The sequence below is a fragment of the Sceloporus undulatus genome, chromosome 2 (genome assembly GCF_019175285.1).
Source record: "Sceloporus undulatus isolate JIND9_A2432 ecotype Alabama chromosome 2, SceUnd_v1.1, whole genome shotgun sequence".
Taxonomy (NCBI): domain Eukaryota; kingdom Metazoa; phylum Chordata; class Lepidosauria; order Squamata; family Phrynosomatidae; genus Sceloporus; species Sceloporus undulatus.
Genome location: NC_056523.1, coordinates 114,931,044 through 114,958,800, shown reverse-complemented (window position 1 = coordinate 114,958,800; position 27,757 = coordinate 114,931,044). Strand labels below are relative to the sequence as shown.

At 38.2% G+C, this 27,757-nt stretch overlaps 1 protein-coding gene across 1 annotated transcript in view; it reads left to right on the top strand.

Annotated features, from left to right (window-relative positions):
* The window catches only part of DOCK2 (dedicator of cytokinesis 2), a 336,713-nt gene that overhangs the window by 250,018 nt on the left and 58,938 nt on the right, over positions 1-27,757 (top strand). The window contains exons 32-35 of the mRNA XM_042453565.1: positions 5,324-5,424; positions 5,515-5,573; positions 11,233-11,381; positions 26,761-26,846. Coding sequence (XP_042309499.1) covers positions 5,324-5,424; positions 5,515-5,573; positions 11,233-11,381; positions 26,761-26,846 — 395 coding nt within the window. The remainder of the gene's footprint in view (positions 1-5,323; positions 5,425-5,514; positions 5,574-11,232; positions 11,382-26,760; positions 26,847-27,757) is intronic.

Sequence of the window (27,757 nt, the reverse complement as noted above, 5' to 3'; positions counted from 1 at the left end):
AATAATAATAATAATAATAATAATAATAATAATAATAATAATAATAATAATATGTTTTATTTATAAACCGCTATTCCAAATAGATCATAGCGGTGTACAAGAAAATTATATAACAGTACAAGAAAAATCTACAATTAAGATACACTGTATCTTCAGGCTAGCCTCTGATGACGCTGGGCCGGCCTGCTCTCTCCCTCAACGGCTGAAAGATGACAGTTATGGAGGGAGGGCACTCTGTCTTCAGGCCAGCCTCTGATGACGCTGGGCCGGCCTGCTCTCTCCCTCAACGGCCGAAAGATGACAGTTATGGAGGGACATAACATTTGACACCCTTGCAGAATAGTCCATTTTTGTTACACATTTCCCTGGTATTTTTAAGAAAGAAAATGCAGTTCATGGACCATGAGCCTAACTGTTCAGAGGGGAACTAGGGCTTCTTTCAGGTGGGTGAGTTTTTATAGCAAAAACACTCAGAAAGGGAAAGGTTGACCCTTGCCTGGTGTCACATGTGCAGTAAATCTTTTATGACCTACATTTACATTCTCATTTCCCAGGGCAAGGGGAAATCTCCTTATCACTTCATCTTCAGGGTTGTTAAATAGTGCTTTACAGTGCTGCAGTGAAATTCATGTTTGCACATGTACCGTGCTGTCTATTGACAGACTGCGCCAGACCCTGTTGGGTATTGGAGAAGAGACTGGATTGGACTGGCTGACAACTGGAACAGCAGTGTTGGATCTCCCTGAGAGACACTAGTAGGACTGGAGTGTTGGGGAAAAGCTCAGCATACCCACAGCTCAGTTAGTGCAGCCCTGACTGGTTGCACCGAACAATTATTCTCCCTAGACAGTGGCCTTCCTAGGGTTCCTGGGGTTCTGCTCTGCCCCCTGCCACCAGCTGAGACCAGTCACAAGAGAGCCAAGGCACCAAGATAGGGGAGACAGGTGTGGGCCCACTTGCCTCTCCTTCCCCGAAGCTTTGTCTTCTTTGGCCTAGATAGCCAGGTCAGACACTGGCAACAGCATCCACACACAGTGGGAAGAGGGCCCAACTGGGTGTCACCCCTCCTCTTAGGTGTAGTCCGCATCCCCCTCACCTTCCAAGTGGCACCAGTGTCCCTAGATAATGGAAGGAGCAAATGATCTACTAGTCTTTCCAAACAACGTGGATTGTCCACTCTGAGAGATATCTAAGCCAGCTCAGAGACTTTGCCCTGTTTCTGAACCCAGACTATTATTTTGTTTGCCCCCCCCCCCCCTGGTTGGTTTTATTTCCCTGGTTTTTGCCTGATGCCTTGGGTCTTGACCTCTGCTCCTTAGTTCTCCAAGTGAATCAGTACACAATGGTTTCTCCTTGCTGTGAGAGAATGTGGGAAAAGACAACTTTAAACTATATTTGGCTTCCAGTACTATAGAGCAGTGCTACTAAATGTGGTGGTCCTTGGACTAGTGCCAGTCTGTGAACCAGAGAGTCTCAAGGAAAGATGCAGTTGTAGGCAGTGGGCACAAGTGTGATGCCCCCCCAATTTTTCAACTTCTTTTAAAATACTCCAGTTCCTCTCTCCTCCTCTCACTTTCCCCTTTTGTCTTAAAATTATTTCATTTGTTCCAAATTCAGTTCAAACTGCAAAAGTAGTTTGCACTCAACTCAGCAGTGGGAGAGGAGGGGAGGGATGGAATCTTGCCCTTTCCAGTAGTCTCAGACAAAAGCAAACTGCTGCCACATCTCTTAGTTCAGTTCTTCCTCATTAATAACTTTTTCCGTCTTGACCACAGTCTGATGCTGATTGATCACAAGTGTCCCACTTTTCATCTGTGAACTGTTGGAGGGTATGGTGTTCCAGTAGTATGCTATGTGTGTGAATTAACATCACATTCTCCCCCTTTTTGTTTTCTTTGACTTAATGTCTGCACATGCTGATGTATGTAAATTTAGTGTTTCAGAAAGACTAGGGCCGCTGCCACACTGCAGCATTAATGCAGTTTGACACCACTTTAACTGCCATGGCTCCATTCTGAGATTTATAATTTGTTGTGATACTGGAGGTCTCTGAGAGAGAAGGCTAAATATCTCAAAAGAATATACAGATCCCTGAATTCTGTAGCATTGAACCATGGCAGTTACCTTTAACAACTTCCAAGAAAACAACATTGTATCAACTGAGTTTCCTTCCTCTCAGTAATGAATAACTTTTCCTGTTGCTGAATTTTTTGAAAATATCTCTGAATGCAGTTTTTCTCCCCTCAGTCCTGCTTTTCCTGTCCTCCACTTTTACTTGTGATACATGCCAGCTGTATCTACATTAGTATTTGCAAAAGGGGTATTGTAGCAAAGGAATATTGCAGAACCTTTGGGGCTAACCGAGAGAAAGAAAGAAGTTGGTAGCATAAGAATTCAGTTACTTCCTCAGCTGTAGGTCTGAAGTTTACAAGAGCTTATGCTACCAACTTCTTTCTTTCTCTATTAGTCTCAAAGGTGCTGCAATACCCCTTTCACTATAGGAGAAAATGCAAAAATAAAAATAAAGTATGAAAAAGAGGAAGCTTGCAGTACTTGTTATTTTCTTTCTGATTCTCTGAATATCCCACACCCCTCTTGGAGACTTGTTTTTGGAAAGGTATAGATTCCAACTGCAGGAGGGGTGCTTAGAATATACATGCAATCTCTAATAGAATCTCTCTCAATGTTTCTTTCAGTCATTTTTGTTTTTTAAAAAAGTTGGTTCAATCCTATTCGTTCCCTCCTTTTTTATAAGAAGGAAAGCAGCAGAATTCACTGTGCTCAATGAGACTGCAGCAGTATGTTTCCCTAACTGTTGGTGAATGTGTATCCATAAACAAAGCCTTCCCCTATTTCCAAGTGGATTTAAGGCTTGGGGAAACATGCCAGACTGAATGGATGCTGTTGGAGCTGGCTGTGTTGCTGCTTAATGACACAGCAATGGCAGAATGGGCATTCCAAAAGGGCACATGGGTAGGCCCATCTGCTGACTCAGAGGGAGGACTTTTTCTGAATGGTCAGAAGCTAATTCCTTCTCTGTGCCGGTTCTGGATCAGATGCTTACACAAAGGGAGCAATTAGAACAGTGTCGTATGCCATTCAAATGCTATTTGTTGTCTAACAATAAATCTGTAAAGCTGATTGTCCAAACATACAGTTATTATAGAGCTGAAATAGCCCTAACATTTAAAATGACATTGGCTGACAGGTGAACAAAGCAGTGCAGTTTTCTTTAAGGAGTGTGCTTGTGCTTGAGTGTTCATTGTTTTCTAGTATGCAGGGAGAAATCAGGTTTACTTTCCCCATAAATAAGAATTTGTATCCAAAACCTGATTAATTTTGTCAGATTACTTCACACCAAGCTATAATGTTATATATGACCCCTCTTTTCGATAGTATCAGTCAATTTATGTTTTGATTCTTCTGCAAGTTTGTTTTATAAATAGTGATGGGTGGGTGACCCTTCCACAGATTATACTGTTTCAGGATTCAGTTTGAGCTATGATATGAATATAAATGAGACTTGTTGCAATTATGCTAAGTTTAAGGACTGGAAAAATACCAAAAAAATGTTATCCTGTTCCCCTTCTGTGTAACTTGGAAGGTCACTTGTGAGAAGCACAACTATAAAGATAAGCTGAAGCAATCTGTACCTACGCAGTGGTAGCATAGGCACACAGAGTCAAGGAAACCAAAGTGCATAGATCTCTGTGCACATAGATTTCCCTAGATCCTGGGACATTTATACATATAACACTCTGTAAACATAGATGCCAATCCTATATGTAGAAAGCAGCAGTGGTGCCATAGAAGCTTTATATCACTGGTGACAAGGCAGCGATATGGCCCCACAACTTTCTTCTTACCTCAAATGAGTAACATATGATCAGTGGGTCATCTCATTTAGCTGAATAAAAGAGACATCAAATATACTTCTGATCTGGCATATAGCAAATAAATTAGTCTGTAGGAAGACATAGGAGTTTAATCACACGAGGGAAAATGGGAGTTTAAACGGTGATTAACCTGTGAAAATTGCACAATTGACATTAAAATGTGCTTAAAATGACATTAACGCAAGTGCCACTATCCCACGAAGAACCAGGGGATAACCAGGCAAGAAACAGCAAAAAGTCATTCACAGGAAAATTCTGTGAATGAGTTACTGTTGTTTCTTGCCTGGTTATTCATGGAATAATGGCACTTTAATCACATTTTGTCTCAATGTCATGTGAAAACCATTTGCGCAATTGTGTACAATTGCGGGTTAATCACGGGTTATTCACAGGATAATACCGCTTTGCACATGTCATGTGAAAACCATTCATGCAATTTTGGGTTAATCACTATTTATACTTCCAATTTTCCCCTGTGTGATAAACTCCATATAGTGTCAACTAATTTAACCAAGTTCATAAACCCAATAAACATTAAATGCTTAAATTACCAAAATATTTTTTTTTAAGTCATCTTAGAATGGATTTGTTTTTCATGGAAGAAATCCATGTTTCTTCTTTTTCATCATCATAATCATCAACATATTCATTTCTTATGCACCCAAGGATCAAGAAGGGGAACAAGTGTCAAATACAACACATAACACAGTAACATTTACTCTTGCTATCTGTCACTAAGAAAGAACTGCTGTGGTTAAGATATGTGAATTCTGACACTTTAAATTTGATTTTAAAGACATTTTTGGGCTCTTTCACTAAATTAGGTAAATTACATTCTATTCCCACATTGCCATTAAAGTGTTTTGTTTTGTTTTGTTTTGTTTTTGGTTCACCTCACTAAAGGAAGGAGGGCAACATATATTTCAGTTCATTTCCAGTCGCCATGAGAATTAGGCCATCAGAATTCAGGACCATGAAATGTTAAGGAGAAATACAAGGGAATAACTTGACACCAGTTCAGATTACCATTGGGCATATTTTACATATTTTGATTTTTCCAAATCAAAAATATTTTTTTCCTTCCCAACAAGTTATGTTTAATTTATAATTCAATAGAATTAAACAAGTTGTTTGAATCTCAGGGAATTATGATGCAGAATTTCACAGACTGTGCTGTAAGTTGTGGTTTATTGTTATTAGCTAATGGACCCCATATGAATTTTCTGATGCTACTGAGGGAATGCAAGGCAGCAAGTATAAAAAGAAACACACTTGTCTTATTCTAATTGCGATGTAATAACAATGTACAACTTTGCATATGATTAAAATCTTGCAGAGGCTTCCTCTCATTGCCTTTTAAATTATTTAGATTCTACCTAATTTCACATTATAGCTATTCAGTCTTCTGTCTTATGTTCAATTTACAGCTGTGGAACAACTATTTTCATCTTGCAGTGGCTTTTATCACCCAGGATTCCTTGCAACTTGAACAGTTCTCTCATGCCAAGTGCCTTAAGATCCTGAACAAGTAAGTCTCCCTGAAAATCATTTGAAAGCTGTCTTCTCATTTATGCAATAAAACTGTGATAAAGATAGTGTTTTCTATATTCCTGTACAGATATGGAGACATGCGCCGTTTAATTGGCTTTGCCATTCGTGACATGTGGTACAAACTGGGTAAGTAAGCACAATCAGAAAAACAGATGCTTGCTGCACAATGTTTCTATTTGAGGAACATTTCTATTGTAATGAAACATTATCTTTGGTTTATTGTTGTGTTACTATATGATTGCATCCTTGTTTGCAGTTTGTATGGAGAGTGAAGAGAAATATGCCTGACATAACAGCTTCAGATCTGTCAGTCTTCTGACAGTGTTGTTCAGTCTTCAGTTCAGTTTTGTTATGGAGCTAAAACTTGAGAAAAGGAAAAGGAGAAAGGAAAAAAGACTAGTTTGGTAGGGGATAAATTAGTAACAGGAAACATTCCATTTGTAGTGAAAGCAAGGACAGCCTGTGATCTGAGCAGGATAATCCTGGGTTTAAAATGGCAGCTTCAAACTAGGAAAGTATGAGGAAAATGTAAAGTGAACAAAAAAAAAAAAACAGTGCTACAACTCTTGGCAGCCAACTTCTTTCTTTCAATCTCAAAGATGCTAAAAGATCTCTGTACATACAGATTTAAAACACATTTTAATGAATTAATTAAATTTAATTAAATAAATAAATGTGTTAAATTAAATAAAGCATTTTTTAAAATAATAAAATCAAAGCTTTTTCCATTTACACAACAAAGCTGTTATCAAGGTAATGTTTTATTCTGAGTCCAAGGCCTGCTTGAATAAAAAAAGGTCCTACTGCAGATTGGTTTAGCTGTATTTCATTTCAACCTATGTTGTGAGCCATCTTCTATATCAGGGGTAGGCAACCTACAGCCCGCGGGCCAAATCCGGCCCAGTGAGGCCTTGGGACCGGCCTCAGCCGGTCCTGCCGTTGATTGCCGCTGGGGCCTTTGGCCTCTCGCGCAAGGGGGCAATTGTCTATAGAAGCCTCAGAAACATGCATTTATATTAACATTTTTAAAAAAATCAACCAATTTTTTCGCATGTCCTCCATTTTTTAAAAAAAGTGTCTCTCATTTGAAAATTTTGTCCTACATTTGTCCCAGTTTATTTATTTATTTAATTTGAAATTTTTTAATTATTTATTTTTTGCCTCCACCCCCCCACACCCCGTTGTCTGAGGGACAGCAACCCAGCCCCCGGCTCAAAAAGGTTGCCTACCCCTGTTCTATATTTAAAGAAAGGTGTAAGTCAGAAATGACTTGAAGGCACGCAATAACATCAAGGACACGAATAGAATAGAATACTACTTTTTGGGTGTTGGTTTTCAAAGAGGACCCTACTGTCTGAAAACTTGATTTCACTTTGCATGTGAAAGGATTTATTATTCAATGCAAATACCTATAGCTGTTACTATGTATTCACATTTATTGTTACCTAACCATTGCTGAGAATCCTACCTTTGAAAAGTAGTTAGCTATTGTTATAATTCCAAGGTACATTCAGATCAATGAAGTGAAATCCGTGAAAGCTCATGGTAAAATAAACCAATTGTTCTTAATGGTTCCACTCCCCCTGCTTTCCCTTCTATACTGAAACAGTCTAATACCAAGATCTTTTGGGGAAAATATTTTTAAGAATACACTTTATTTTCTTATTTTACAAAAATGCCTATACAATTAATTTTAGTTACTTTTTAAAGAAGGAATACTAGCCACTATAAAACACACTTTCCTGCCATGTACTGCATTGCTGCATTGACACAAACACACATAGCTCAGCTTCACCCAGCACTTAAACCATGGGATATTCATTCTCCACCAGTTAGTGAGGACACCTAGATTGAAAGTGTTAATTTTATTTATAATTTTATCTCATATTCACATTAGAATTCCATTTTTTTGCTATATTCATCATACATGTGACATTCAGAAGGACTGATGAGTTCTAGTCATAAGCAGATGAGGCATATAGATTCCCAGTCACCCTCAGAATTATAGAATTGTTGGATGTTCAGTCTGTGCAGGAATGAAATGGGCTGAAGGATGAGCTGGTGGAAAAAACCTCTAAGTTTGCTTCAATTCAATTACTTCAAATTCAACAGGAATTCAACTGTGAGCTGAACCTACTATAATTATAATTTGTGGTAGGTGTTTTCTGGCTGATCCATTTATTTCTCACAATATGTGTGCAAAATAAGCTGTCACAAAATAAAGGAAGTGCTTGAAACAACAATATAATACCAGTGTTCCCCTTTTCATCCCTGGGCTCCACTTACAGTACTTGAAAGCTAAGAAGCTGCCAAGAATAAAGAATAAAAAGAGAGCAAAAGTGAACTGTACTGAAAATGCCAGTCTATATTACCAGTGCAATCCTATGCATGCCGGTTCAGAGTAAACACTGGTATTTTCAAAGAAATTTGCTCCCAGATACATTTGCACACAGTTTAATCCCCAGGGTGCATTCCTGAGAGTCTCGCCATTTCTAATTTTGCTTACTCAGTAATAGCCTTTTTTCCCCCCAAACATATCCATTTGCTTCTGTGCAGATTGAAAATCCTCTTTTTTAGGACTAGAACTGGTAATGGAATAAATAAACATTATTTTTAATTTTTATAGGTTTTTCTTCATTGTTGTTACTATTTTTACATCCAGATGGGATTGTACTTTTATTTCAGTTAGTTTTTTAATAAGATACTAAAATAAAAGATGTTTTGGTTAGAAATTACTAATGTTTTCTGCTGAGATTAAAGCAACAACCACAATGAAAATTGTGAAAGCAGCTGTTCAATCTCCAACTGAAATGAGAAAGAACAAGACTCTATTTCCACACACATTTTAAAACTACTAAAGTATATATTGAGATGACAGTAGCTTTATGATGATAGAGGGGAAGCACCAATTCAATATGCATCATACACATTTGTCTCGGAGGGAACGGCTGTTTATTTAAGACATTTTTCTTTCACATTGCCAGCTTCAATAGTTATAACTACTTATACCATTCCTGGTTTTCTACAATTGATAAATTTATGTTTAGCTACATTTCAGTTTGGTCATATTCCTCTTGATGCTGCATGCAGTCGAAGGAAATAAAATTTCCCACACTTAAAAAAATGGTTTAAAGGAGCTAGGTAAGGAGGGAGGGGAGAGAAACCAGGATGAGGACCACAGAGTCAGTTAGGGTACATATAAATTTTTCCCTTTTCATAATCCCTTCCCAGTGATCTAGACTCGAGTCAATTGACTCATATTCAAATCACACTTGAGTCACTTTGATGACTCAACTTGTACCTGACTCAGCAATAAATGAGGTCTTGACTGAACTCAAGACTTGTATATTTTTAGCGATCAACTTGCTGACCTAACTTCATCCGGAAATAACAGGTCTACTCAGCAGCCTTTCCCTGCTGCACATTGGAAAAGCTTTAGAAGAAAGATCCTTCTATCTCAAGCTCCCCCTCCCATCTCTGTTTTTCCTGTTAAAGTTGACTCCCAGACTTAAGATACAGCTTGAGACTTACTTGCAAGGACTTGAGACTTGGAATTAAATACTTGAATACATCACTGCCCCTTCCACACTATGCTGTTGACATTCATAGTAGGAAGGTGTGATAAGGAGGAGGCAGTGGGTATGTGTAATGTATCTGAGCATCTAAGACAGTCCTTGCTAATGTTTCCTCTTTCACAAGTATACAGCTCTGGACATGCAGGAAACTGAGATCTTGGGTTCCCTCACACTACACAGTTATAGTGCTGAGATTCTACTTAAATGGTTATAGCAACATCCTATGTAATCCTGGGATTTATAGTTTAAGGAGGAGGACTTTAGAATTCTCAGCCTGAGAGCAACTCTGATGCCTCTGACAAAACTACAAAGCCAAAGTTTCCATAGGGTGCAGCCATTGCAGTTAAAGCAGGATCAAAGTACTATAACAGTCTAATGTGAAATGTTCCCTTGAAAAAAAAGTGCTGCCATTTAGTTGCATTACAGCATGTCTCCTCCAGTTTATAATACAACAAATCAAAGTAGCCCACAACTTCTTTTCCCCTTTTCATCTACCTTCTCTAACACATTAGGCATTATTTAGCACTGCCAGAGGAAGTCTATTAAAAGTGACAAAAATATTTTTCTCATACTGGTTTTTAATTTTTTTTTCTGCAAAAAGCCAGATTTGAAGAAAAACCTGGTTTACTGTTAGAGATGACATTTGCAACCTAATTTCTTCATTTTTTTATTGTCTGTCATTGCAAATGTCTCCTAAGGCAGACTCTGATGGCTCACGATTTCATATGGCTTTTAAGTCATTGTGCAGCCAATCTATAATAGAGTTACCAGGACACTATTTCTATTCTGAGCTTTCTAATGGTTGACATTATTCATCCAGGGATGAAGGCAGATAACTTTTGTCCATTGTGCGAAGACAAGAGAACATGTCAAATGGCTACTGTAAAATGTTCTCTGATAGATTGGTTTTGATGGGAAGGGGTGAGGAAATATATTGTTTCCAATTATTTTCTTTCCCAAGCATACTCAGCAGTGAGATGTTTGAAACTAGAATGCTGACTGCATGAGAAAGTCTGAATTCATTAGGCCATCCCACCTGATCGCTTGAGGTGGTATTAGACCACATATCTTGAATTGTGAATGTATTACAGCAGCTGTGAGAATCAAAAGTCTTGCAAAATGATCCATGAAGGTGATGTTTACACTATTTATATAATCATATATATAATATTATAAATTATAATTGTGCTGTATGTCATGCTTTTGCAAAGTGCTCAATGAACTATACATATGCTTGACCGTGAACAATGGGCAACATTATTATGCCCAAGGGACTCTATGTGACTGAGAGATTGTGGCTTGGAAACAGGAATGTGAAAACTGCTCAGTCTTGATGTTGTTGAATTTCTTTGAATCCCACCTGCATTTTCTTTCCATCCTTGTTTGTTTTGTATTGCAAGAATTTGACCCATTGGAATTAGCAACTATTTTTGCACATTTTTCTTCATATGTGCATTTCCCCCCCACAACTTACTTAGTGATGAGTTGGTGTTTACATGCCTACTCTTCTCTTCATCACAGACCCTTACTGTACTCTGCCACTGCCACTAGTGAGAAGACCTCAGTCACTGCATCTGATGTGGAAACAGGGCACCTGGCTGCAACCATGTGGGCAGATGCCCCATTTCCACATCCAATGCAGCAAGGATTCTCACTAGAAGCAATGATGGGGTAAGGAAAGGAGTTCATGGGGCCATCTGATCTGCCAAGGTTTGCCATGGAGTTTCTATGAAGCTTCATGGCAAACAACGGGTCATTCTGACCCATGTTAAGATCCCTTTGACTCAGGATAAGGCGAGATCCACTGGATCCACATCAGCCTGCCAGATCCCAGTCTGATCCTGGCCCAGGGCTAATGGCCTGCATTGGCCAAACAGGATGACATGAAGCTGGGGAGAACACAGGCTTCTTGGTCTATGTGGATAGCCCTTATGTTGGTGTAGATATGAGAAACTGCATAAAATTGGTATGAAGACAGAATTTTGGAAGCAGTTTGTTTCCCCAGTGGCTGTTTTGAAGCATCACTGTAGATGAAGATTTAAACATGTCAACTCCAAAATAAGGCTGCATGAGGAAGGGGAATGTAGGATTGCAATCAAAGGTTTGTAGAAAAGTAATTATAGAACCATAACTGAAATAAAATAGGTAGGTATTATCTATTTACAGATGTCAACCCCCTTTCAATGTTCTCTTTTGCATACTTTTCACAGGGCAGAATAAGATTCGCTTCATCCCAGGCATGGTTGGACCAATCTTAGAAATGACCCTTATTCCAGAAGCTGAGCTAAGAAAAGCCACCATCCCAATCTTCTTTGATATGATGTTGTGTGAATATAGAAATACTGGAGAATTCAAAAAGGTGCCGTAAACTTTTCACTTTATTTTGTAGTGCAGAGATTCTTGGGATGTTTGATATTTTCTGTGGAAATGCGATTGTATCGGAAGGCAAGGAGAGAGTCCTAAAACATTTGAGTAAAAATTTGGAAGATTAGTTTTATCAAAAGTGACTTAATCTGGCCTTTTCCTATAAAAAAAAGTCTTTCTACTGAAATGTGTAATCAGTTATGCCATCCTTAAACTACCATAGAATTATAAATAAGCTCAATATAAATAGAACGTACTTAAGATTCTGTTCCATAGAATACTTTTCATGGAATGAAATGAATTATAAAGATGTTAGCTTTGTGTCAGGTTGTCCTGATTTAGCTCAGAGACTGATCTGTGATTTGGATTGGGCCTTGTTTAAGTTTTAGACATGATCCCGAATCCAAATCTAGGTTTGTGTGTGTGTGTGTGTGTGTCAACTACCTTTAAACTTATTTCCCCTTAAAAATGAAATATAATTTTTAAAAGCATGTACAATCCATTGAAAATCATCCTACCAATTCATGCTGCTTTCTGCACTCTGGTAACTCTGATATACCAGTGCTGCTAGAGACTACTTTTGTGTGTGTAGCTGACACACTCTTACAGTACAGTCAGATACAGTATAAGAAAAAGTAGAGAGAGAAATTGAGAGAGAGAAGGTAAAACATTTCTTGGTGGACACAGTCTGCTAGTATCTTAGGCTTTGTGCTACTCAAGTGTCTAAAAAGGTCTTTAACATTTATGTACAGCTGCAGCAAAGCATGCAGGAAAAGGTCAGATGTAATGAAAAGAGTTGAAGTACTGTACTGAGAAAGAGTGTAGTGAGCATGGGGTTGGGAGGAGGGTCCAGCAAGCAGAGGGCTGCAGCTATAAATTGATCTAGCAAATGAACACAACTCTGCATGAAACAACTGAACATATTACAACTCAGTGACCTCACACCATCCATCCCAGTAAACACTGTAACTGGATAATGCTAGTGAGATTCTTGCATCAGCTGGAAGTTAGAACTCTGAGTCATCAAAGTCTACTTCTAGGCTTCTTTCTCTGTATGAACATACCTACCCATCTCATTTTCTTTCTATGGAGCTATAGAAGATACATTGCTTGGCCTGTCTTCTACAGATTGCGCCAAATAACTTGAGACCGGACTCAATTCAAAACAGGCTAAACTGACCAAATTCAAATTGGTCCAAATTGACCCAACTCAATTTGGATTTGGAGATTTATTCAAAGCAGTGTGCATATCTCTAATTAATGTAAAATGTTAAAATATGATTGGGAAGGAAAATATGCACATGAGTTGTACTGAATTGTTTTCAACAAGATATGCATTGAATTGTGACTTCATTAACTCTTCACTAAGATGGAATACAATTAAATAAATGCAATCTTATTAAGATGCCTATAATTATATTCTGGTTATTCTACATGTGATTCTTTGCCCTCCATCCTGAACCTCTGCCTGATACCAGACCCTAATGGCTGTATGCCTGGTTATGGATAGGGGGGAGTGGAAGGTTCATTTTCTGCCTCTTCATTTTGATTTTCTTTCTAATCTCTTGTCTGTTTATTTTGGGGGTGCTTAGAAGAGATGAGAGTTTATATTTCAAATGAAGCAAAAACTAGGCCATCAAATCTATTCATATTCATAGTTGGTGTGTCTTGATTTCTATGTGTTGATACTCATCAAATTTGCAGATGACACTAAATTAGGGGGAGTAGCTAATACCCCAGAGGACAGGATCAAAATTCAAAATGACCTGCATAGACTAGAAAGCTGGGCCAAAGCTAACAAAATGAAATTCAACATGGAGAAATGTAAGGTACTGCACTTAGGGTGGAAAAATGAAATGTACAGATATAGGATGGGCGACACCTGGCTGAACGAGACTATGTGTGAAAGGGATCTGGGAGTCCAAGTAGACTACAAGTTGAACATGAGTCAACAGTGTGGCGCAGCAGCTAAAAAGGCTAATGCAATTTTAGGCTGCATCAATAAAAGTATAGTGTCTAGATCAAGGGAAGTAATAGTGCCACTCTATTCTGCTCTGGTCAGACCCCACCTGGAATATTGTGTCCAGTTCTGGGCACCACAATTTAAAAAGGATGTTGAGAAACTGGAGCATGTCCAAAGGAGAGCGACTAAAATGGTGAAGGGTCTGGAAACCATGCCCTATGAAGAAAGACTTAGGGAACTGGGCATGTTCAGCCTGGAGAAGAGAAGGTTAAGAGGTGATATGGGAGTCCTGTTTAAATATTTGAAGGGATGCCATATTGAGGAGGGAACAAGCTTGTTTTCTGCTGCTCCAGAGACTAGGACCTGGAACAATGGATGCAAGCTACAGGAAAAAAGATTCCACCTGAACATTAGGAGGACCTTCCTGACAGTAAGAGGTGTCCAACAGTGGATCACACTCCCTCAGAGTGTAGTGGAATCTCCCTCCTTGGAGGTCTTTAAACAGAGGCTGAATGGCCATCTGTTGGGGATGCTTTGATTGAGAGTTCCTGCATGGCAGGGGGTTGGACTGGATGGCCCTGCCAGTCTCTTCCAACTCTATTATTCTATGATTCTAGGCAATATGGTTGTATTGATTCTTTCTGCTGCATTTGTTGCTTTTGTATTACATTTTAAAACATTTAACAGCTTTGTGCATTGGATGCTGACTCACAATATGGGTTCAAAGAGCAGCTGTGATGCAAGCTATGGTAAATTTATAATGATGGTTTCTCCCTTGGTAGATTTCTTGTGGAAAGACTGTTATTAACTGCTCAGTATTTACTCTCTCTGGTGAAAGAAGTATTCAGCATGCTTCATAGTTGGGGCACATGTGTAACCTGTGTTTTATTTAAGACACGATGACTTTATCAATTGATCTTGAAACAATCTGGCAGGTGGGATTACAGTTATTGGTAGCACAGCACAAAGCTTTTGGCCTTAGTCCAGAACTGAAGACTATTTTGCTTCTGTACATCTGCTTTTCCTCTGTCTTAATAGACCTCTATTTCCACTTTTAATTACTGCTTCTTATTCTTGGCTTATAACTGTTTCTCTGGGGGATCAGTGCAAACAAATAATTAGGACCAATTTTTCCCCATGCTAACCAGTTGATAAAGATAATATCTAAATACTTTAGGAAATGTTTGGTGTGATATTGACACACAATTCATTTGCTAAATAGACTTGTAAGATTGAGGTATTAGTTTACTTCATTATTACATACTAATAAAAGCATTTGTCACATGTACAATCTGGGACCCAGTCCAGTGAAAGAATTCAGATAGCTAGAATGGAAAATATTACTCCCTGAATTCACAGGCTAGACTCCTCTTGATGACATAGATTAGCATGCCCCCCTCCCAGTTACAGCATCATATGAATTTAGGGGGTGTTGCAGAAGAAGGTATCCTTTACCTCCTTTTCTCTCACCCCAGGAGCCACATAGCTCACAAGTACCACTCTGTCTCTTCAGTCACTGAAGAGCTGCACAGATATGCCAGGATGCCCCAAGATGTGCACCAAGAAAGAAGAAGCAGATTTATAAGGCTTCATCTTCTCACTTGAGTACACAAGGGCATTCAGAAAGCACCCAGGAGCATCCCTGCAACCAACTACACCCCTGCAATCAACCAGATGCAATCAATTAGATGGCTATGTTCATGAGTTCCCTAGGGCTACAAAATTATTTGAAGAGGGACCAGCCTCCCCACCTCAACAGCAGCCTAAGTGCACTGGTACAGACTTGCATTTTGCTTATTGGTTGTCAGCACTAGAAAGATGCTGATGGAGAAAACAATACTGAACCAGCTAGACCAATAGTATAACTCACTGCAAGGCACCTTTCTTATATCTTCTACTGTTAGCTCACTTAATTCCATTCCATTCAGTTCCATTCACTTATCTGATTTGTCTGCTCACATGATGATCACAAGTGAGGAAGGATACAGGTGTATGCACAAGCCTGATCCTCAGCCTCCAGTCCCCTCTGTTCTTGACCTTCCTGCATTGAGCAGCACAGTATGAAAGGGATTTCTACTCATGTTTATTTGAATGCTAGGGATCACTACTTTACGAGTGGGATGTTGCAGAGTTAAGGGTCAGGACATTACGAATGGGATGTACCTGAGATAAGGGGCCTTGGAGGTGCAGGCAGGTGAGGTCAGAGCAATGACCAGATGGCAAGGAACCACACAGTAGAAGTATATCCACGTGATTCCAAATTGTCATCCCACTGTGTTACCTCCCCAGCATGTAGGCCAAGGGAGATGGATGTATCAGATTATAGGTGTGTTACCTAACATCTGGATCTGGCCTCATGACATGCCAGCACTTCTCAGCTGAACTTCTCAGTTTTCCATCCATATTGTGTGTATGTGTTAGGGTGGGGGGGGTAATCTTCCTCACAGCAGCCAGGTAGACATCTCAGCACTAGAACCACAAACATAATAAGTCAGTGATGATGGTGATAAAAAATAAGATAAACTACACCTGAGTAGATCACTTTGTGTGGTGCTTTCAAGTATGCCATGTACTCAGCAGACTGGGTCACTCCACAGATCTCCATGGGTAGACTTCCTTGGGCAATGGTAGTATCCCATTTTGGGTTCCAAAATATACCTTGTAATATCTAGTTAGTGGGGTGAGGAAAGCTATAAAGTGTTCTTGGAACAACACACTAGAAAGCATTAGTGGGATTCTTAATGATTTTTCAGATACTATTTTAGTTATCCTTATATTTTAATGCTATTCTTACACCATTCAAACCCACCTGGAATATAGTGCCTTATCTGGTTTTTGTCTACTTTATTTATATTAAAAATAAAAGGGTACTGGTAGCTGTTTTCTATAAATGTATGTAGGCAATTTTGATTTCTTTAATCAAATCCAAAGGTCTGAGACCCTCCTGCACATCCTAGCAAAACAGCATTTCATCATAATATTCTAGTTGAATGAATAGATTCTGAATGAGCTACAAATAGTTACATTTGTAATTCAGATAGAAACATATACCCAAAGGGACGGAATGAAAATCAAACAGCTTCTATTCCAAGCTGTTTTGGGGAAGGGAAAACAGTACACTGTCTGCAGAACATATTAAAACTTCATTGAAATTAACATGGGATTAAGATTATTTTTTAAAAAAGATTTGTCTTTGGCTTAGAAAAGATTAATTTGCTGGCGTAATGCTATTTGATCCTGGTGAGCAACATGTATTCATGTTACAGATCTCCATTTAAATTCTCCACTCAAAATTTCTATCACAGCTTTTCTTTTCTGGCATGTATTAGAAAGGCAACAATGACAAAATACTGCCTTTGAATGTTCACTGATAGGATCTGTGTTCATTGCAAGCTCTGCTTCCCATATTCCTTTCTAAGATCTAGGAGGTCACTTGAAAGGAACATCTGTCCAGATCTTGAGACTGTAATATAGCATTAGAAGACCTAATACAGTGTCTGTCTGAGAAGAAAGTAGATGCTAAGCAACAGGATGATTGTGTATGTGTGTTTGTGCTTTTGTGTGAAAAAGAGATGTATATTACCTTTCTGGCATTACATTTTTCACAACCCGTTTTATAGATATATTTGGCCCAGGGGAAGAAGATGTTCACAGTTCCCACTGTAGCCTTTGCTCTTTCGTTTTAATCCCCTGGCTCCCATCATTTCTGTCAGCCTGGAGGCAGTACAAGCACAAAAAATACTCCCTTTTGTAGTAAGCATCTTGCAAGTTAAAGGAAAAACTCAATCCTGTGAAGCAAGTCCCAGATCAGAATTGCTATTGGAATTACCTTCCTGAAGGATAGAGCCTATCTGAATTCTTAACACCAATGGTAGGGGAGATCAGATGAGACACAGCTGCCTTGCTGACCATTTAGGAGGGAAATAATCTTATCCTGTTCATCTGTCTGTGTGTAGTCTGAGTTGTTTATAAGAAAATAAAGGTGTCTGTGTAAGTGATGATTACTGGTAACATGAGGAGGGGCTATCTTTTCCCCATTGGTACAAAATCCATATCCTTTTTAACAGTCATTAGGCTGTGATGTTTTCTCCCAATAGCATCAGTGGAAACTCCCTCCACCAAAGAAAACTCTGATAGCTGCACTGAATTTTCACTGTTTCGAACATAGCTTTCTAAAATGTCATCCTACAGCTGGAAATGGGAGGGGTGTCATCTCTTGTTTTGATCCCAATGACAAAGTTTACCTGTTTTATCTCTTATGCATAGCCTCAGATATTATGCATAGCAATGCATAACAGGCTATCAGCAAATATTTTCATAAATTAATATCATTTTTACATTAGGAACTTTTGATTCATAATAAAGGCCTCCATCCAAAATGAAGATAGTGGAGTGAAAATCTTAGCAAATGAAATAGATCTGGATTGCATTGTTTTGTAAGCAGTAGCATAGTCAAGTATGTAACTGTTTGCACAACCGCTTCTGCAGCAAAGCTGTTGGATACGACCATTGTGCTCATTCCAAAAACGAGTAGATGGTCCCAATGGACTTTGCGCTAGTATAATGTAAATGTTGGATACAGCTCTGTAAAACCACAGTGGCAGCATTCAACATAGCATGGTAACCTATGGTTGACTAAATAGAGAAACCTATTATTCGGACAGAAAGCACCTGTTCAGAGGGAAACATAAGTAAGTGGGATCTACAAATAATATTGTAGCATGGAGTGGTTAGTGTTCTCTACAGGATAGCCAGTTCAGTTCCCTGCCTCAGTTGGTTTATCATTCTCTCCCCATGACAGTTAATGGCCCCAATTATTTTAATATTCAATAGATTAGATTTACATTTAAAGCTAGACCAGAACTTTACACTACACAAGCAAGCAAGAAGAAAACTTCACAAACCTTAGGCTCCAGCACTCACTCCTCTCTTCTTCTAGTTAGAGACCACCCATTCTGCTTCACCTTCTAGAAAATCTGACTAGACAGAGTACAGATCACTCCCAACAGACTTCTCATGACATACAAACAAGACATGGTTTTATAGAAATGCTGGTCAATTCATGGTTGGTTTCTGGAACAGGCCTGCTTAGTCTGGTTAGGATGACTGGGACCATGGTAAACTTCTGCAACTATGCCTGCTTTTCAAGAAGTATACTTATTAAAAAAAATGAGTGAGTTACTCTACGACAGCAGATAAAACAAATCTCACAACTTGTTGAAGACATACATATTCATGAACTAGAACCCACTCAGTTAGATGCGCAAACAAAGGGGGTAGACCTCATTATCAAACATATATTGTTAGGTCATAAAGCTATACATGTTGCTTGGGAGTAAGATACAATGCAGAAAGCTGGATTTACATTTGAGGAAACATGCATTAGATTCTGCTGTTAGTGTCATGTCCAGCAAATAAAAACCTTGAGGTACTCAAAGCTTCAAAAGTCCATTCTTGTAAATGTTTGGAATATTGGATTCATTGGTAAAAAGGAGATAGCAAGTTTTCACCCAATGATATGATACGGCAAAGGCAGCTATTGCCCACAGTTTAGGCAGCCTTCTGAGTAGACATTATGAGACCACTATTAACCACTTACCAGCTTAAATATTATTTATACCCCTTTCTTGCCCCATCAAGAGCAAGATGGTTTAATTATGCTTCTAGTAATTTTTCCTGCTAAATGTGCAATCTGAGATGCCAACAATCTAACACACCCAGAGTAATCAGAAAAAAACCTTCAAATGAAAGAAATTAATGGACTCAAATATCTAAGTTTTCAGTTCCCAGCAAAAGTGCCAATACCTTTTTTTAAAAATTACAAAATTAAAGAGAATGCTTAATCAGTCACTTTCTTTGACTTGTTGTAAGCAGACTGCTTAAGGGAGGTGTTTTTTGTAATACACTTCTGAGAGTGTTGTAAATAAGTCACACTCCGTGTGTTGACAGTTTATTTTCTACTTAATTAACACAGTAAAACTTTTCTGTTCTGGGATTTTTCTAGGCGGTGCAGATATTCTCCTCCCCCCTTATCTTTTCTATAGCAGAAATCAAAATGTGAGTGCCTGCTCATGCATTGTTTAGTTATCACATGGAAACTTGACAATATGCAGTATATTTACACTAAACAGACAAAGAAGCACCAGGAATTATAGTCTATTACTTTAAAGGCATGAACTGATAAAGTTCCTTCGACTATGTGTCCATAAACCAATGGTATGACTGATATTTTCTGTAAGATGTTGCCAGCATTACCATCATTACTTATTATGAGTCGTTTCATATATTATTTGGTCTCATTGATAACAAGGGAATGTATACTCTCCTTTTCTATATCCTTCCCAGTTTTTAGGTGGGGACATCTTTCTTTATCTGACTATCTTGCCAGAGCTCTCTGGGCTATCATGTCTAATAGCCCACAATTGCAAGGACACTCACTTTAATGTCATATTCTTGCATTCTGTGCGGTAGACTCTGAGGGAGAAAGAAAAGATTTTGTTTTTGCTGGTGTGGCACATATATTTCTTCTATCGTTATGCCACTAGAACCTGTGTGTACTCATGTAATTTGCTGTCTTTTGTGCCTCCAAATGTGGATCAAAGAGAAAACAGCTAGTTGAGAAATGTAAGGATTCATCAGTGAAGAGGTGTTTCTAAAGTTCACAGGAAAGCCAGAGAAAAGAACTGGTAGGAAGAGTGTAGCCACTCTTACACTGTCTTGGGGTCTTCTGTCTCCTGGAAACCAATGAGAAGGGAATCAGGAGCAGGACAATCAGCCATTATTGACCATTTCTCTATTCTGTTTACATATTCAGCTACATAAAAATAGTACATGGCCTCAGAATGTGTCACAAATGGCACACATACTGTTGCCAAAAGTTGGTGACAAAGGCTGGATTGAGTCTAGAGGAACACATCATGTCTGGCCTTTACTATTGCCATGGCACTGTCCAAGGGCATAGATGAGTGTTTTCCTTTCTGGCTGCTAATCTAGCAGAAGAATAACAGGCCAAGGAGATCAAAATGAAATGTCAATGTTTTGGTATCTGCAGCTGTCACATGAACAGCTGACACGCTGTGCTTCAGACTGAGGGAAGAAGAGTTAAAATTTGACTTGAGGGGAGAGAAACAACAGGATAGGAAGGCATAACCCAGATGATCTGAGTAGAAAGTTATGTAAGTCAAATATACATAACTAAAAACAGTGTTTAACAGTTAACAGCTGTAGCTTATAGTTAATATGCACATAAAAGCAAGAGAAAAATAATCTATAATTTTTGTAAAAATTGATAAGAAATATGAAGTGAGGAGACTTTCCAATTTTTTGTACCTTCTCTCTTTCATTTCCTCACTTGGTTCTACTTAATCATTTCTCCTGATCTGTCCTGGTCTTTCACTCCCGAATAGGTGAAATATCCACACCTATGCCTGTATCTACACCCATACCTCATGCAGAGTGTTGAAAGTTTGAAAGTATGGCTCTTAATATAGCATAGAAGCTTGTAGTATCAAAGAGAAACCACAAAAATCACACTGAATATTATGAACATCAGTGACCCCATGAGTGAAGGAAGGAACATGATCTTAGGCCTAAAAGATAGAAACAGACATGGTGGGATATGCATTAAGTAGCCAGAATGTATATTCACTGTGCATTGATAACAAATGTCTTGGACTATGTTTTTGAAACATTTCCACCGATCTTGTAACATTACATCTTTTTTTATGCAGTAGAAAATGGGGCCAGTAGAGTAGAGACAGATAAATTATGGAATGCTGCATAGATATTTGGCAGAGATTGCTACCCTGTGGAAGAGACATTTCCTTGTCCCTTTTCACCTTAGCTTTGCTTAGCTCCTGTAAACTCACACTTGTGTTCTCCTTAATGGAGTCCAACCATCTAGCATGTGGCCTTCCTCATTTTCTACTTCCCTCTACCTTTTCTATCATTATTGTTTTTTCTACTGAGTCCTTCCTTCTCATGATGTGCCTCAGTTTTGTCATCTTGGCTTCCAGGGAGATCTCTGGCTTGTCTGCTCTAGGACCCATTTGTTTGTCTTCTTGGCCATCCACAGGATTCTCAGCACTCTTCTCCAGCACCATATCTCAAATGCATTTATTTTCTTCCTATCTGCTTTCTTCACTGTCCAGCTTTTTCATCCAGTTGTACATCTTTGCATTTTAGAATCTTTTCTAGTTCTTTCATAGCTGTTCTCCCCATTCTTAATCTTCTTCTGATTTCCGGGCTGCAGTCCCCATTTCTATCTATATTTGATCTCGAGTATGATAATTCTTTTACTACTTCGATTTCTTTATTCTAGGTTGAATTTGTCAAGATTCTCCGTTGTCACTATTTTTGTTTTATTTATGTTCAACAATAGACCTGACTATGCACTTTCTTCCTTGGTCTTTCTCAGCAGTTGCTCAAGGTCTGAGAGGTTTTCTGCTAGTATTGTGGTGTCAGCTGCATATCTTAGATTGTTGATATTCCTTCCTCCTGTTTTCACGCCTCCTTCTTCTTTGTCTAAGCCTGCTTTTCTTACAATGTGTTCTGCATATAAGTTGAATGAGTAGCCACCTGTTCTCTTCTTCTAGGCAGTGGCTATAGCAGTCCTGCTCATTTGTCTGAGAGATCTGAGAGATAAACAAGCAAAGTCATGATAGTCATTCCTCAAAGGCGAAAGCAGGCAGCTGGCATTAGAAAGTTTTAGGTTTTAGAGGTTTTTGGAATTCGATTTTTCAGACTAGGGGTGCTCAACCTGTATAACAATCAAATATAAATATGGGGGAGCACTGATGTTGTGGGTAATGACATCAACAGCAGAACTTTTGTTTACAGACACCAGGAGTAACAAATACAGACATTTTAAAATGTGAAACAAGCCAAATTAATATGGCGGAGCCTTCAACATTGTATATATGTCTTCCAACTGTAATTACCAATGTTGATGTTATCATAAGTATGCAGTACATTTACAAATAGATGAGGGGGAACACTGCATACTACCAGCTTCACTGATGGCAGTCAATCCCCCCCGCCAAAAAAAAAAAAAAAAACCAACTGGATCTGGGCCTGTATATGTAACATTACTTAGAAAAGTGCATTATGGTAAGCTGTTGTTTTCTACAAGGCTGCTCTTCACAGTTCATCTGAAACTAAATTAGTTTAATTCTGAAGACAAGCACTTCAGATTGAAACCATTTCAGAAGAAAACAAAGCAAATAGAGCATGCATATATGTTCAGAGAGCAATCACAACCTACATAAGCATAATGATTATTGTGTGTAGTATGTTGTTTAAGATAAAAGTAGTGAACAGTTCAGCACAAAAACACACACATTCTCTTTGGTTGCATTCTGTAAAAAATTTTTATTATTATTATTTCACCAACTTGAAAATGTATTATTTCTGGATTTGCCTGTAGAGAATACTGTCAAATTGCTAATTTTGTTTAAGTTGCTAGCATGTTTCTTTCTTACTCTTCCATAGACAGGAATAGGAAAGTCTCAGTTCCATGTATTTACCTGGGTTACAGAGCAATGGATGACCTTTCATTAAATTAGGAATCTTGGACATTCCCAAAATATGTCTTGGATGCTTTTTAAACAATCTTAACTGGAGGAGTGTGTAGACCTTCCTAAAACAAATGCATCTCACTGGTTTGCTAATCTAGCAGTTTAGTACTTATTACTGAACAGTAACAGATCTTACACTTGGTACTTCTTGTCCTGCCCCAAAGGAAAGTCTAAACAAAAGGATATTTGTGTGTGTGTGTGTGTGTGTGTTATCTGTCATCAACAGTTTTCTGTGTAAATAATCTCCTTTTATTCATTTTCTTATGCTAAGCTGTCCCTTCCACCTTTATTGTGTGATTTCAAACCTGTTGTCATCTATTTCTAGCCTTTGGTCCTTTTATATTAGCTATATCAAATAGTCTGCTGCAAAATATATACTCTAAATTGTTTTTTTTTTATTCCTTGTGTGTTTATGATGCCATGATTATTATGTTAATGAGTGATTTATCTCGCACATTGATGAGTCATTGCTTATTAATTGTCACTTTAAGGAGTCATTGCTTATTCATTCTAATCACTAACATTTAAAAATATTACTGATTATTTAGTACTAGTGCCATTTGTTTCTAAGTTTGTCCATTTGGAATGATGTGGGGTTTTGTTTTTGTTTTGGGGTCTCTCCCCCCCCCACCCCATTTTTTCATGGTTTTACATGTGTTGTAAAAAAAACCCATTCTGTGTAATTATTCTCTTTCCTTTTCATGGGCTGCTTCAGAGGATGTAGTCATGTGGTCCTCCAGAAACTGTCAGATGGTAAACACCAACATTCTTGGCCATAGTCTGTGCTGGCTAGGGCTGCTGGGTTTTGCAGTCCAATCACATCAGGAGGTCACATGATTCTTACCCTGGGCTGCATTATGTGAGCAGATTTCCATTTGTGAACCTAACCCTCCCCTCTCTAATAGCTGTTCATCCAACCCTAAAGAGCAGATATGAATGGGATATGGGGCAGGGGGAGGTGGAATCCGTTCCACCAATGATATCTGTTTCACAGGTGGATGGTTGGACACCATGGGAGACAACACGGTTTTGAACATCCACAAGTCAGTTCACTTACTATAGTAGGTTCATATATCTTTTTTTTTTTTTTAAGTATTGAGGAGGTCTGGGCTCATGACACACCTCATTTGGGGACAGACATATAATTTATACATATAATTGCCACATGTAGCCTGTATTTATCACCTGACAAACACAGAATAAAACAATAACTTGTCAACCTTTGGTGCTGAAACTTTGAACTTTCAAGCTTTGCTGAAATTTTATATGGACAAAAAGAAGGCTTGAAGCAAAATAGTTTCACAACCAGCTTATGTGGGTTTGCTAACACATCAAATGGCACTGACAGAAAGGGCAAATCTCCTGAAGAAAACAATCCTTTCTTTTTTTGATATGGCTCCTCAATGCATGTGTTATAATAAATGCTGCCAGGCATGGGATAAGTGACCTCTAGATTTAAAGTTGCAAGGTCTTAAAACATAAACTGTAAAGGAAATTGTGCATTACGCAAGTGAGATTTGCTCAGAGAAGACTCCACGAGGCTTACTTGGCCATTACTATTTAGAGAGCTAGCAATTTAAAGTAAAACCTTTTTTCACACATCATTCAGTCTTACTACCTCCAAAATTTGTCTCAGTTCTTTATTTTCCAAATAATTTAGAATTAGTTATGTTCTTTTTCTTCACAGTAAATGCCTCCATTTTACACTCCAATAAAAACATGGGTTTTATCATATGAAATGCTGACTTCTCAATAGTACATTATGACTGAGATTCAACTGCAAAGGCAATGTACAATATTTTTATTCTATTATCTTGCCTTAATTTTCATTCTAATCGAGCTATTGCTGTTACAAGTGTTTTTACATAAATAAATGTTTGGGGGAAGGTGCTTTTCATTTCCCTTTTATTGACTATTAGCCTTAAAGCCCGTCAGCCACTATTATGTATTCAACTTTATAAAAATATTGATCTTTAATTTTTATCCCTTCTCCTCTGAATTCTCTGCTGTCCTAGACACGATATCTTTTGTGTTTCTGATGATAGATAAAATTTTGGGATGTGAAAATTAGTTCAGTTCATTTTAATTTAATTCCATTTGATGACTTGCTAGTCAATAGTGTCACCTGTTTTCTCCTTGGCTATAATAAAGTGCATTAAACATCTTTTATATAATCAGAACTAAAGTCCAATGGGAGAAATATTATATCTATGATTCAAGTACAGCCTAAACTTTTTAGAACTGCAGAATAGGGATAAATGTATCCATTAGTCTGTCAAAAAATAATGAGGAAGAAAAAGAACAGAAGGTACAGTGTTCATATTGCTCATTTGGCTTGGTTTTACCAAATGGATTCTACTCATGGCACATAGTACCTGTTCATATCTGTACCTCCGATCCAACTGTCATGGATCTCAAGCAATTATTTTTAAAAGAAGTCTGTACCCCAGAATCTGAGATATGAGCTCAGAAATGTCATGGTTTATTCCTCAAGCATAAACCCATGTTTTGTGGTGTCTCTGTAAAATATATATCCCACAGCTGCAAATGGATAGGAACCCTGTGAAGCAAAAAGGAGATTAAAACATGGGAAAGAAAATGGACTAGATATGCACAAAACTTCTTGAGCCAAAGGTTAACTATTACTGTACAACATGTAAAGAAATCTTTAAAAGTTCAACTATGTTTACTGTCTACAAAACAATGTTCAAAATGATGATTTTGAGTGGGAAATTTATGTTTCTCTCTCTCTCTGTGTCCAGCTTTTCATGATCCATCAATAAAACATCCATAGCACAGTAGGCCTTGGCATCTGTTGGGGTTTATGAACCAAACCCCCTGCCCATGGATACCAAAATGTGTGGATGCTCGTCTCATTAAATACAATGGTGTAGTAAAATGGTGCCCTTTATATAAAATGTCAAAATCAAGGTTTGCTTTTTGGAATACAGTGGACCTTTATTATACGCTGGGGTTTGGTTTCAAGATCCCCCATAGATAACAAAATCTGTGGATGCTCAAGTTCCATTAAATATAATGACATAGCAAAATGGTGTCCCATATAAAAAAAATGGAAAATCAAGGTTTGATATTTGAAATTTATCCTTTTTTTGAACAATTTCAAACTGTGGATGCTTGAATCCGTGTATAAAAAATCTGTGTATGAGAAGGGCCAACTGTATATATATATTAAACATATTTTCAAGCCATGAAATTGCTAAGTCTATGGATATGGACGGCCAACCATAGGTAAATATGTTTGCCTGGTTCTGAGGAACTAGAATATGGCAACCCTGATTGAGAGAGAGAGAGAGAGAGAGAGAGAGAGGAAGAAAATCTTGTGGTTTATAAGGAGAGTCTGAAGAGGAAAATGGTTGAAGTAGCACTAGGGTGGATTGCGGGAACAAACAGAAAAAAAGAGAAAAGGATTGTATCACAGGGAAACAGCACTGGAGTGCTATAGAAGGTTAAATGCGAACCAAGCAACTATTATTGGTTTGGAGAGAGAAAAAGGTCAACATGAACAGAAAAGTTGTGAGGTGAGTGAAGAGAAAGAGTTCTGGGGTGGGGTGGAACAAACAGGTTTCTAACCTCAGCAATCAAAGGTATTTTTTCTAGTTCATCATATATATATATATATATATATATATATATATATATATATGCTTTTTAAAAGTCTTTATCACACTCACTTGCATTTTATAAACTTCATATTGGGATGTGAGCTTCAGGGAATCACCCATAAAATTTTGGTAATACATAAGACAGAAGGAGGAGTCCCCAAAAAGAATTATGGACAGACTAACTCAACAGTTTTATTTCCTTTCTCTGAACAGTTTGAAAATGAAATCATTTTAAAATTGGACCATGAAGTAGAAGGAGGCCGTGGAGATGAGCAGTACCTACATTTATTTGAATCAATGTAAGTATAACCCTGGAACATATCCATAGCTATAATTTGTAAGATTGCTATATTTTAAAGTTGAACATTTATTTTAAAAGTGTGAAACGTTTTCAAAGTTATGTATTACACTTCAGTCCTGCTTTCACATGAGAATCTCAGCGATCTTCCAACATATGGTGACCAGATCTTCAATAAAGTTACAGCGCCTGTCATTCCCGGAAAATTATCTGAGCTGAACACACACTATGGGGATTATCACATGAGGCACTTACATGCTGGAACCATTGCCCAAACAGTTCAGAAGCATGGAGGTGGGATAGCCGGTTGTGCTTCTGAAGTGTTACTGAAGCGTGTCCCACTCTTCTCCCATCGACTAATCATTCGTGGAACATCCATTTCTGTAATAACGGGAACTTCTGTTATTACAAAAATGGCTGCTACGCGAATGATTTGTTGACAGGAAAAGAGCAGGACACCTCAATGATGCTTCAGAAGCACAACTGGCTATCCCACCTCCGCGCTTCTGAAGCGTTTGGGCAACAATTCCAGCATGGTAAGTGCCTCGTGTGATAATCCCCCAAGTTTTCATTCTGTCTTGAGAAACAGAGGCTTACAATTCACATCCCTCTGCTGTTCATTGCTGTAGATTTTGCACTGCTGCCTTTTATCCATAACCAAATAGTAGCAAGTAATGATATTTTCTCTTTAGTCCTTGATTTACCAGTATTTTGAGCCCTGTAATATAAAAATATATGAAGTATTAAGGGTAACAAGAAGAGGCAAGAAATGAAAAATGCTCAAATTGTGTAACATTCTTCTTCAATTTAGGATGCCTAAATAATCTCTTGGAATATGTATGTGTGTGTGTGTGAGGGAGAAAGAGATCAGGTTCCCCAGCAATGCTAACCTTGAACTTGGAAGCAAAACAG